Source organism: Aptenodytes patagonicus, chromosome 11 (assembly GCF_965638725.1).
Source record: "Aptenodytes patagonicus chromosome 11, bAptPat1.pri.cur, whole genome shotgun sequence".
In the NCBI taxonomy this organism is placed as follows: domain Eukaryota; kingdom Metazoa; phylum Chordata; class Aves; order Sphenisciformes; family Spheniscidae; genus Aptenodytes; species Aptenodytes patagonicus.
In genome coordinates, this window is record NC_134959.1 from 21,207,618 (window position 1) to 21,221,157 (window position 13,540).

At 42.8% G+C, this 13,540-nt stretch overlaps 1 protein-coding gene across 2 annotated transcripts in view; it reads right to left on the bottom strand.

The window, feature by feature from the left end:
- CBFB (core-binding factor subunit beta) overlaps nucleotides 1-9,938 on the bottom strand; it is a 44,486-nt gene extending 34,548 nt beyond the window's left edge. For both annotated transcript variants that reach the window (XM_076349381.1, XM_076349382.1), the window contains exons 1-3: nucleotides 9,861-9,938; nucleotides 9,554-9,640; nucleotides 4,733-4,849 (exon numbers count right to left, since the gene is read on the bottom strand). In XM_076349381.1, coding sequence (XP_076205496.1) covers nucleotides 4,733-4,849; nucleotides 9,554-9,640; nucleotides 9,861-9,938 — 282 coding nt within the window. The remainder of the gene's footprint in view (nucleotides 1-4,732; nucleotides 4,850-9,553; nucleotides 9,641-9,860) is intronic.
- Nucleotides 9,939-13,540: the final 3,602 nt, after the last annotated feature.

The window sequence follows — 13,540 nt, forward strand, 5'->3', positions numbered from 1 at the left end:
AGGTTGTAACACTGTCTCCTGAAGTGCTTTAAGCAGAGACCTTCACAATAATTTGAAGGAGCATTAAATTACTACAGACAAATAAAAGGATGAAGTCTTAATAACTGTTAAGACCACATGCATCTCATGGCTGAGATGGTTTGCCCTTGTGGTGGCACACCACAGTATGATCTTTAATTAGTATTACGGCTCTAGCATACTTTTTCTTCCCCTAAATCCCTAACATCAGACATCCTTTCCCACTGATATGAAAAAAAAAAATTAAATTTAAATCCTTTTTGTCCAGAGACTCAGTGGATTGCAGGGAACGCATACAAGTAACTGCTAACTGTAAGAACGTTTTCGATGGTCACAATGCAAAAATCCCAAATACCGCTGGACTGAAAATATAGGAACTTAAGGAATACGGCTCTTTAGCACTATGGTGAGGGTGAAATGAGAGCTGAAACTGTAAATCAGTTTCCTAGACACCCTTACCGATTTTTTAAAAGTAAGGGTACCTAAACAAAGAAAAAAGAAAGCTGCTACTCCAACTTTGTCTGAATAACTTAATGTTTCATCTAAATTCTTCAGAAAGTGGTGGGGACCAAAGAAAGTAAAACTTCTGATTCAATACAGGTTAGCACTGATATTCAGATATTTCTCATAAATTAAGCCTTCGCTTTCCAAGCAAATTCCACTGGGTACGCTGTGATCCTATGTGTGACTGGAAACTGCATTTGCTCAGAAAACGGAGCAGCCAATACACCATCCCAATAATTATGAAGTTCTATTGCAGCCAATACACCATCCCAGTAATTATGAAATTTTATTGCTAAAGTCAGAAAAGAAAAAGTTGATTTGGGGACAAGTCCTACCTATCAAACCTCTAGTGAGAACAGAGGACACAAGTGGAAAACTGGTGCTATTGGCTGCCATTTAAATATAGTTTTTATTCAAATACAGCACCTTTTTCTTTCTCATTACATCTCTGTAACTGCTGCAGTGCCTGCAGCACAACAGAGATTTTCAGTTTTTTAGATTCATCCAAGCACTTAACATCAACTTATAGCCAAATAAAATTTCCTAGCTACAACAGAAAAAACTGCACACGAGTTGAAACTCAGCATCCTCAGGAAGAAAACTGAAGTCCGGTAATATTTAGTTGTGGCTAGAACATAGTTAATGGTCTAGTGAGTAGAAACCCTAGCTACATCACACATGTGGCATACCAGGCACTCTGAATCAATTTAAATCATGTCTGATGTGCTTTCCTGCAGGCTTGGGGAGTTCATAGCGCCTTATACTGAAATAAGCCTGTGTGGAAGATTCTGGTTTATGAGCAGCTGCCACCCAACAGCAGACAGGAAGTTAAGCTGCATTAGAAACGAGATGGAGAACAGTATTATAAAGGGGAGGGAAAGTAAAACAACTTCACACACTTCATCAGTGTAGTAACTGGTATTTAAACAATCAAAAAAGAATATCTGAGAACTAATGTTCTTGCAGGTAAGAAAGACCAAAGCTATATAAACATCTCAAACAACAAATGAAAACCAGGGACATTTTATCTTACTGTAAGAAGTATACAAAATGAATTATGCAAAGAAAGTTGATCACACAGTTCTTAACAAAACAACGGGACTTTCAATAAAATTAGATTTTAAGAAGCATTGAAGTCCACACACACAGAGTTCAGCCTGACGTTCATATGGTATCAGTATAAAACTGAAGTAAAAATTAAGAACTTCATTAAGCACAATAAAACTAGTCTAAGTGATGAATGATACCAGAGAACCAAGGTGAAAATAAAGCTCTCCATTTCATTCCAGGATTCAATTATGATTTCAGGCAATACATTACACTACTACACTGTCTGCCTCTGAATTTCTTAGCAATATCTATTAATTTATTCTTTAAAAAAAAGAACTGGACATTAGCTGACAACACAAAGGATCAGGAAGCCTTGGTATGGTTTGGATAGCCAGAAACAGGACATACACTGAATTTGGCGCCCCCCACACACCCCCACAATCACAGTGAAATACAATGTTCTATGATTTTTACAATCTAGGGACCTCTTTTTAGTGCTTTTTCCTTTGCTATGACAAACCTGAAAAATTGCTCAAATACACAATTAAATTTGCTACAGATCAAAGACAGCACAGAATGTTAAAACTATCTCAAAAACTATCTCAAAAACAAAAAGTTAAGCTTGAGTTTAAAATGAGTAGAAACATTAAGTGAACACTTAGCTATCCAATTTTTGAATTAATGAAGACAGGGCATCCACTAGAGGCCTACCCACCCATCGTGAACATCAGATGCATCAAATTAAGAGGCAAATTAAGCATAGGAAAAACCCCTCAGTTAAGAAATACCAGAATGAAAAACCTCAAGCCTATGAAGTAGATATTCACCGAATCCCAACTTTCACACGAATTCACAAGGCTGCTGCTCTTTCTAAAATTCAGCCGTTTAAGAAGCAATTCTAGCAGATGCTGCATTGGTAGCTTTGTCAATCTGTGTACAGAACTGCTTAGGCACTACAGTGACATACCTCAACTCTGGATAAACTATTTTGGGCCATCATTTGCTTAGCCAAACACTGAAGCAGAATTCCAGAATAAAAATATTCTAGCATTGGTAAGTTTATCTACATTCTAGATCTCAAACTAATGCCTAAAATAATAATTAACTGACAGCTCCCCCCCTAGCCTTTTTTTATTCATATAATTAAAAACATGCCTTGCTGGCTTAAATCCAGTGATGAACAAACACACATTATGCACTGCCTCAAGAATCAAAGCTCATAAAACAACGTTGCACAGAGCTACAAAAATCACATGGTGTTAAGAGACTGTTGAAGCCTATGAAAAAATTCTTAATAAAACCAAACGACAAAAATCTAGAGGACAAAATCTCAGACAATTCATACAAAACGTTTAACTGTTTCTGTTGATAACGTAAGAAACACTCTCCCATTCTGCTTACTTCTCTTCTGAAGTTATGGGAGTGGCTTACTTTCAAACAAGTTTAGTTCTGTGCAGAGCACGCCTGCGTTCGCGTGTGATTTACACTAGTAAAGTTTGATTACAACGCTGAATTTGTGATTTGTACATACTACAGCATAACACTATTGCCATTTATTAGTCTGTCCACCTCTAGCCTCATTCAGATGAATTCATCTAAACATTTTAGTGAAGCACTCTAGAATTTACTGTAAACACACATAAAACAGGGAGTGGCATTCATTAATGAGGCTCATGTTCTATTTTAATACACAGCATATCTACCACTCTCTTACATGATTAAGGCAACACAAGAAAATGGATGAAGCAGTTCAGTACTTTAAAAATTCATTCAGAGAAAACAAAGTTAAAAAAATCATAGGAGTAAATAAAATTAGTTTTGAACTGGCAACAAGAGAGACTTCAGTCTTCTTACACATTACAAGAAAAATTCCTCATTCAATTGTGAGCCAGAATCAATATTTTTCAGTAAGAGCCAGATTCAATTCAGTTTCCTTAGCAAAGCAGTCAGTACCCAGCATAGCCAACTTCACTCCTCCTCCCCCAATTTGTCAAACTTCTGCAAGCCTCACAGGACTAAATGGAAAACAATTTTTTTCCAAAAAACCTCACTACCTTGGATTCCAAATACCATATCTGCCCTCAGGAATTTTTTTTTCTTCCAATCAAGTTTTCTCACTATAGGAAATATTTATCTTCCACCTAGCAGCACTGAAAAGACCCAATATGCCATTAAACCTGAATATGCTTCAAATACTTCCTCCAGCCTGGTAGGTTTGGTTGCATTAGCTGTTACTTATTACAAAAGCGGGTAAAAAAATTTTAGGCAAAAGCAAGAATTTTGTAGTCTATTAGAAATCTTTAAAGTAAAAAAAATTATACAGAAATTACCCTGAAACAGAAAGGCTATGGGGGCTTAAGTGCTGGTCCAAACCTACTGAGGTCTCAGTGATCTTTGGATCAGTCCCAAAGCACCTACAGTAGCATAGGTAAGAGACAGCAACTACATTTTAAAGGTATGTTTTTCCTGTAAAACAAAACCAGCTGTAAGTGATTTCAGTAACTTTATTCTGATGAGACTAAGCAAGGTTTCTGACTTTCAGTCTAATACAGCCTCACAGTAACCATCGCTGTCATTAGGGAATTCTAGCTTTCGATATCAGTCTATGGGACAACCACCTAAGAAAAAAAAATATTCAGAAATCAATTCTGAAAGCGATGCTTCTTCTGTATTATAGCTCATGGTGAAACTGAGAAAAAAAAAGCTTCATTCCACTAAGCAGCACACTGAATGCTTGCTCTAGCAACTGGCAACCTAAGACTCAATGAAGTAACCTGTTCAAAGTGCAAATTTTCATTAGTCTACCACAATTCATTGGCCAAAGTCTAATTTCTGAACCATTTTAGAAGCACCTACTCAACACCAAATTTAAATCGTTCCCCAAAATTTTATCATAGCATGACAGTAGAAATAAAGTTCTGTTCTTCAAAATAGTAAGAAGCCACCAGTATTACCCACGTGTTTCCCTCCAGAAATATTAACATGCTTTAAAACAAAGCGATCCAGATTTTATCCTACCGGTGTTCAGTTGTACTCCTGAGACTACCTACATGCACTGAGATGTGAAATATTAGTAATTTCACATCACACATGCAGCCCCATACTAATAAGATCATAAGCACAACATAATTTCTTTCAGTCGCAACAATTTCCTTCTTACCTTGCCTCCTTCTCTTTCAAAGTCGACATATTCCCGGGTCGGTGTCTGTCGCTGCTCCCCCTGCCAGCTGGCCGGAAAAAACTGGAGAGACAGATTGGTTCCTGTGGCCACAAAAGCCTTTTAGAAAAATCAATACAAACAGGATCAGGGAGCAAGACATTACATAAATTATGCAGGCAGTCATTTATTTTTACATCAGTTTATGTCTTAAGCCAGGCAGCATAGAGAATACTTAAAGTCAAAAACATGCACTCATCATTTTTCTTAAGTATTAAGTTACAAACATCTGATTCCATTTTGACAACATTTGCCATTGGCTGCTTCGGATATAAAATACAACACGGAATCAATACTTCTTTCAAATCAGTTTTGCTGACATTAGAATCTGTCCTTTCAGTTCTGTCTGGATACCCTGCACCAACTTAGTACCTGCAACATTAAAAATTGCCCGTGCTTTTTAAAGAGCTTGCATATCTCTAGAAGAAGTACTGCTGAACGAAAATGAACTCCTGAGACCTGTTACTAAGGACAACTTTTTCTGAAAGAAAAGGACTCATTTCCTTTCACAATCTACTTGTACCTAGATAAACGCTTATCTGAACTGAAATGTAAATATTCCTATTTTATCGTCTACAGGCAAGCAGCATCAATATACAGCTCAATGAAACTTCACAGAACGAAGTCCTCTTGCCACATTAAGACACCAGTGAAATCCAAATCGGCAGATGCTGTGTCAGTGAGAACAGGCAACCATAGGAATTCTTCTCAGCTGCAGCCCTTTGTAAAATCATTAAAGGGACTGACTTAACCATATTAGAAAAAGCATACATTGCTTTCAAGTAAGTAATTTTCTATGGTTTCAAATGAAAATAAGATTCAGTTTTCTTTATAAACTCTCTGTATTTATTTGTGTATCTTATCAACTCCAAGCCATGAAGAGTATGTCAACTTCTAGACATGAAATAAAAAACCATTTTTGCAAGTATAAGTTGGATTCACAGTATTTATACCCTTCTCTGGTACACGTGAGTATGTCCTGTAAGCACGCGAATACTCGAACATGCTCCCAGAATATAACTGTACTCAAAATCCCAGGGTTAAACATAATTTGTTGCAATCAAATAACTGTATTGATTACCACGATCACTTAGATTTAAATGGTCATTAATCCAGAATACAGTTTTTCTTAAAAGCTATACAAATACTACTCTAATAGTTGGAATTTCCTGACAAGCCAATTCCTTTCAAGCAACCCAGAATTCAGCAACTTTGGTGTAACTGTACTGCTACCTACGACACAATAGCTCTATATGTTATTTAAGATAGTTCCGGTCATGTACTGCAACGCTGTCACAGGATTAATACCTCCCATTTTTAAAGTAGAAGTGCTTTGTCTTGACTTTTTCCCCTCCGCCAAGGGAGACTAACACTTTGCAGTCAGGTTCCATTCCAGACTAGCCTTAAGAGCAGGTTTGTTTTGTTTTTTAAATCTCCTGTTAAGCACATTCTCAATGTCATTAAAATTGACGAATCGGTCCTACTAATACTGGGGTGGGATATCGTATTGGTACATTAATATTTGTTTGCCCTACAATAGGCAAAACCAAGCATTTCCATCAATGTAATAGAAGCCTCATCGAGGATACGCTTGCACAAATAGGAAGCATCAAAACTGTGAGGGCTGCAGACCATCAGTGTCAGGCCGACTAGCTTGTATTATCCCTTTGCTTTTCTAAGTGATTCTATTTACATATCAACAAAAAAATTACACCTATCTCCAAAGATTTTTGACTCATAAGTCATCACCACTTACTCTGTTCAAGAACCACCTTCCCACCTCTGAGCATCTTTAGCAAATACGTGTTTTATACTCCTTAATTTATACACTTAAAGCAAAATGCCAAGGAGTGAGATCTTTGAGTGCAAACCAGCTGACCACTGCAGCCCTCCGCACCACCCCAGTTTCTGCAGGCCCCAAGGATACGGGGTCAGAAGTACTATACTTGCTTCCCGGGAAACCGAGAGAGTCAGTGAAGTGCCCATGCCTCCCTGCTTCCACCCCCCAACTTGTGCTAGGGGGCCATGAAAAACCATGGGAAAAATATCAGAGAAAAGAAGAAAATGAAAGTACACAGATTCCCACATCCTCATGGAGTCATGTGGGCAACATTTAAACCATAGGCTATTTAAAAAGCTATGTAGATATTTATTCTCTGGATTTTTGAAGCCTGTTCCCTCCCTTTGAACAGATAAAACCATCCAATTAAAATACCCACGTGCTTCTCAAATAAAAATTGTAAGTCAATACTGAAAAACTCGAGAACAGTCTCTCTAGGAACCACACAGGACTACACCAAACCCAACAATTTTCTTCTAGTAAGAAGCAAATTTTTAAAAATTAAAAAAAAAAACCCCAAACAAAAAACCACACCACTAGTTTGGCCTTAAACTTGAAAGTAAGAAAATTATAATTTTATATATAGAGCCTTTTAAAGCTCAGTCTGAAATGCTATCGTATACATATGCCTCAAATTTTGCAAAAAGCTTATCAGGTAGTACAAGGGTGATCTGACCCACATGTAGACAACGTAAATACAAGTACCTTCCAAACAAATAGGTAGTTAGGAAGTCTCCAAAACAAACTGAACATGTAAAGTTACTTTCAAGTTATCAAAGCAACACCCGTAAACCTGAAATCTTATTTAATATTTCACAGTTACTTTCTCAGTAATACTGGTAATTATTTTCTTTATTCAATCAAGAGTTATTTGACAGAAGTAACCAACAACCTACTGCCAGTTCCACACTAAATCCCTAAGCTGTTCTCTGGGGTTTTTTGCCTCCTTAAAAATATGTAAGGTCATTTGCAAAGGCTCCCTTTGGAGATAAAAGAATAAATCCTTGATGTCTGGAAAAACATTCAAGACTAAAAAAAAGTAAAATTGCTAGCTCTTTTTAACATCAGTCATTACACACACTACATTTCTAAATAAACCGGACTACTTGTGCCCTGTTCACAAAACAAAACCAGATGTTTCAGATCAAGAAATTTAGAGGCTGTTTTATAATTAAGTAGAAGTAAAAATACATAGAACAGGCATCACTGGTTGCTTCCAAGGGATGAAGTTCTGGCAGAGAAAGACAGCAGCAGGCTTAGAAGTACAAAGGTGAAACTACAGCTATTTCCCATTTATATAAATAACCGCATAAGCTTCATTAGAAAGCTAGTTTATAAGCTACATATCAATTTTTTTTAATTTTCTTTTTTTAGGGAAGTACTCAGGTATACTCTGCGCTTTCACCTGTTCAGGAACTTCAAGTGCTAGCAAACTATGTTTTCCTCACCTACCCATTGTTTCCCTGGTGACTTTTTAAAGGAAGCAAACATGAGCAATGAAAAATGAATGTAAAAAAAATAGTAAGATTAAGAGACTGACTACAGGGGGCCCCTCACAAAATAACATTACAGGTCTAAGACCACAGATAACAAGCAGGGATAAGATTCAACTAAAATAAAGTTACTCAGCAAAAGATAACCGTGTACTTGAGTGTACAGCCTTTTACTCACAAATGCAAATGAACAAGATCAGTTGCAGTACCTGGTGTTCAATTATATTTGTTTGGGTGTGCATAAGAATAATTTCATTGTGCGTAAGAATAATTTCATCGTGATCTGACTAGCAATACCTATACTACGTGAAATTAAAGAATCATCATAAACCGAACTTGGTGAAAGTAGGTGTTATTCTCTATGGGAAGGGAATTTTTACCTCATCTTTCATTGCATACTCTAATTGCAAAAGAGGTTACTTCTGCATTTTAAGAACAGCGAAGAGTTAAGAAATTAACAACACTATGAGATACTGATCCTATAAAAGGAACATACAGCAGAAATCAAACCAGGAAATAACTAGTCAGTTCTTGACTACTCTGAGCTATACTTCATCTCGCTTCTTAATTCAGAAGAGAGCGGTCTGTACCTAACCTTAATGAATGAGAAAAACAGAGCTGAAGTTGCAACTTTCAAAGCCTAATTTTAAAAGCATTTGATGTAGTTCACAAATACATCAAACAGCTCATTCGAGACTTTTAGCTGGCACCTTCCGCACAATTTTACTCACTTCTGAAAGCTACTGTTTCCGAAAAAAAAAAAAAAAACCCAAAAAAAGGAAAAAAAAAAAAGAAAACACACAGCTGAATATTGAAATAAGCAGCTTACAATCGTAACACGTGCCCAGGGAAGGAAGCACAGCCAATTCGCACTGGCGGGTGGCTCTGAAGGCTCTGAGAGCTTTTCCTCACCTCCCTATCACCTCCCTCTAACCCCACCGCTCCAGTCAACTGCATTTTTGCTGCTCCAGCGAAGGCAGAGCGAGCCGACACGTTTTAACGAAAAAGCACTATTCTTAACAGGAAAGAGGCATTGCCTTTTAACGAAAGCCGCCTTTCCCTCGGCGTTTGAAAGGCGGCAGACGTGATTTTTTTCCTCAAGGAAAACTTTCCAGCACAGCGCGGCCACCCAGACCCGACCGACACCGCGCACCGTCCCAGCACCGTCCGCTCCCGCCACACCCAGCGCCAAGATTTTAGCTTAGTTACTTCGGAGCGTTCCTCCTCCTCAAAGGCTCCCTGAAACTTTTTATTTAAACAAACAAAAAAAAAAAAAGAAAAAAGGGGGGGGGGGGCCGCAAAGCGGCGGAGGGGCCCGGGAGCGGCTGCCCGGCCCCGGGGGCGGCCGGTACCCCGCCCGCGGCTGACAGGCGCCGGCGGCCGCCCCGGCCCGGTCCCGGCGGGCCCCGAGGGGAGCGCGGCGCCACTTACGATCTCGGAGCGGCCGTCGCGGCAGGCGTTCTGGAAGCGGGCCTGCCTCTCCTCGTGGGGCCGGTCCCTGAAGCCGGTGTATTTAATCTGCGGAGAACAGGGCGCGCAATCAGGAGGGGCCAATCCCGGCGATAAGGGGGCAGCGGAGTGCACAGACTGCGCCTCCCCGCGCCGCCGGGCTCGGCTCCCCCGCCGCGGCTGAGGCGAGGCGCGGGGCTCCCCCCCGGCCGCTCCGCGGCCCGCGGAAACTTTCCCCGCGGCGGCCGAGCGGAGGGGAAGGGGGGCGCCGCCGCCGCCGCCGCCTCACCTCGCACTCGCGGCTCAGCTTCCTGAAGAACTCCTCGTTCTCGAACTTGCTCCGCTGGTCGGGGACAACCCGCGGCATGGTGGTGGGGCCGCCGCCGGCTGCCCTCCCGCCCTCCCTCCCGCCCCGCGCTGTCCCAGCCCCAGCGCTCGCCTCGCCCTTTGTTAGCCCCCGCCGGCGGCGGCGGCGGCGGCGCCCCCCTCCCTCCTCCTCCGCCGCCTCCTCCTCCTCCTCCCTCTCCCTCCTCCTCCTCCTCCTCCTCCCCCCGCCGCCGCCGCGCGCGCAGAGCAGCAGCAGCAGCCGCCGCCGGAGCTCGAGCTGCTGCTGCTGCCGCCGCCGCCGCGCGCCGCTCGCTCCCGCCCCCCCCCTCCCCTCCGACTTCCTCCCCGGCTCGTAAACTCCTGCCGAACAGCCGCACCATTCACAACTCCGCCGCCGCCGCCGCGCATGCGCCGCGGGGGCTCGCGCGCCTCCCTCGGAGGCGGGAAGCGGGGGGGGGGGGGGGTGCGTCGGTGCTCCCCGCCACAGCTGGGGGAGGGGGGAGTGACTCACCCCTCAGGGCTGAGGCGAGCGGGGTCGCTCCCCCTCTCTCTCCCCTGGTAACGCGGCTCGTCTCGATCGTTTCCGGCTTCCTGCTTCGAGGGGAGCAGCCTCAGCCCTGCCGCGGGCGGGCGGGCGGGCGGCGGCCGCCCCCCTCTGCCCCGGTGGCGATGGGGCGCTATCCCCTCACAGCGGGGACTCGGCGGTCCCTCCCGGGCCGCCCCCTGCACCTGCTCCGGCCGTCCCGCTTGGGTTGGGAGAAGGGAGAGGTGGCCGCGTCGTGCCCCCCCGCCCCCGAGCCGCGGGTGGTGGTGAGGAGGGGGCAGGTAGGTATGGGATGGTGCTGGCGTCGCACCTGCCTCCTCTGCCCCCCCTCACGGTCAGCGAGGGCTGACCCCGGACCAGGAGCCGGTGTAAAGGCCTGGCTTAGCCCGAAGGATGGTCCCGCAGCCGTACCTCGCCGCTGCCAAAGGACCCTCCGCCCCGCTGTCCGGCTGCCACCCAAAACGGGGCTATCCCGGGGCTGCGTCGGTCCCGTTGGCTGTTGGGTCTGCGAGCAGCAGGGAGCTGGCACTGCCGGCAGCGGAGCCGCGCACAGACCGCAGGCGAGAGGCCTGCTCCTGGGGAGAGCAGAAGCGCCCACCACTTCAAAACGTGCAGCACGGCTGCTCGGTGGCTTTGAAATCTTTGGTGTTGGCCTAGAGCAAAAAAACCCAGCACTTGGGCTCACCAGCGCTTAGAAAGTTCACTTACTCGCATGCTAAAAACACAGCACCAAGGCTGCAGCCTGAACTCTTGATTCTTCATCTTCACAAACGGGCATTTTACAGGAGCCAATTCAATCAAGGAGCACAGCAGGACATACATCACCTGTCCCTAAATGCATTTTTTCATGCATACCTTGATTATTTTTTTCCTACAACCACTCCCCCAGCTTTTTAGCAGCTCTGGAGTGTCATAAGGATAGCTGCGCATGCCAAAAACCAGTTTGATATTACGATGCCTATTGCCAACATAAAAATATTAGAGAGTATTAGATCTTTTGATAAAGAAATGAGGCTTTCTAATCTCTCAGTATTACAATCTTAACTTCACAGGTACTCATGCAAATTGGAAGAGGGCAATGCTAAAGTTAGCCAGAAGGCATGATTTGAATCAAGTACGAGCAAATTAATAAAAAAAAGAGGGAAGTGTCTGTATCCCTTAACTAATTGTATACGGACTTCATAAAAAAACTAGAAGTTTTTTTCTAAATGTCAAAAATATTCTAAGAGAAGTTTAATACATTTGTTAACTGCAGATTTAGGTAGTAACTGCATATGTGTATAAGCTGTATCTTCCCATTTTTGGTACATTCCTGTAATGCAGATACATGTGCAAATTCAGACGTTAAAAGCACTAAAAGAACTGTTTTAAAAGCTTTCTTCAATAATAACCAAATCTTAAAAGAAAATACACCGAGATTGAAAACAGAAAAATGTTATTATCTTGATTCATTTAGATTAATACCAACCCTTAAGCAAAATTCTTGTGAATGTCAGGCACACTTAAAGGTCCCAAAATAAGACTTTTTTTAAAAAAAATCCATATCACTATTCATCTTACAGCAAGATCAATACGAAGAGTGTAGACCTGCAGGAGAACTGCCAAGTTCATAAGGCAGAAATCTGCTCCCTCAACCTCCGGTAATCTTTCACTACTTGCTAGTACATCGCCCAGTTCCCACCTCCTCACCCCCCAAGCTGCCTGTGCCTTCTTCCAAACAAGAATTTGCAAAAAAAATTACCAAGGTCAAAAGCAAGATGAGTGGTTGTGAAGCCCTAAAATAAGAAACGGGAGACACAATCACCTGGCAAGTTTGGGTTTTTGACCTTGGCATATATTTTTCAAGACTTCGGAAGCAACATCGAATTTGATTGCTTCCCTCCAGGCAGCTCTTTGTTTAAGATTTGTCATCCTGGAGTTTTCATCTCTGCACTGCAAAGTTTTTGTTTTAAATAAAGTGAGTCAATATTATCAGAAAGTCTGTAACAGATCAGACGCTGCCTCTGTTTGTTGCCTCGGTTGGTCTGATGCAGAAGGGGTGAGATGGAAAACAGCGACACAGTATTGTATTATTCTTCTGAATTTATCCAGTTTCTCTACACTAAGCTGACACAAAAAAAAAGAACTTCTGCTCTGAAGAATACCTCCCCTCCTTAGTGAAGGGAACCGATTCCTTTATATTGTAACAGATATAATTGGGAGAAAACAGTTGTTTTAGGCCTGTTTTCTCATCAAGGGAAGCTTATAAAATTGGACCAGCTCTTCCTCTCTCTACCCCACGCAGCCCCCAACACTTAATAAGGCAATTCAGGTCTTAAAGACAGAGAAGTTCCTACTTTTTTTGTTCCTAGCTAGACAGAGGAGAGGCACACAAATTAATGTCTTTGCTGCAAGAAAGGCTAGAGCATGATTTCCGCAGTTATTTACCCCGTTTGGCCAGAGCTGCTGGCCACCGGCCAGACAGTCAACATAGATCAGAGGCAGCTTCGCAGGTGGTAGCTGGGGGACACGAGAGGGAAAGCCGAGGTTATCGTGTTGGAGATGGGTTACAAACTCGTGGGAATTCTGCAGCTCGCCTAACATTTTTTTGTGCTTTCAGTTTTTAGCGCTGTCTCATCAACGCACCAAAACGAGCTAGAACCTTTTTCCTTGTGCATAACCAAATGCAACTGCTTCCTAAAGGTGTCTCGGCGATATCTCTGCAAACCCTTTCAGTGTGGTTCAGGCTGCTGAAATGTGAGTAGGCTTACCTTGGTCTGCAAGTCTTTGGTCTGTTGATTCACAAGAACTTAGGCTGTTCATCAGGCCTCTGGGTGGGTCACCTTCAGAAAATGGAAACGGCCAAGCTTGTAGGCATGCTGCTTTCAGAGCGATTTCTCAGAACAGACCCCTTTCCAAAATAAGATCTAACGTGTTTACAGTGCATGGGTAATTGAGACAGAATACCACTTAAAGATTTACACATGGGATGTTTTTGAGAAAGGGAGCTTTCTTCAAGTGACAAGTCCCATATATACTGCACTTTCTATAACCCTTCTCTACCATGCCTTTAAAACCTCTGGTTTCCCCTGGGTAGCAGTATTTGATGAACAACCGCA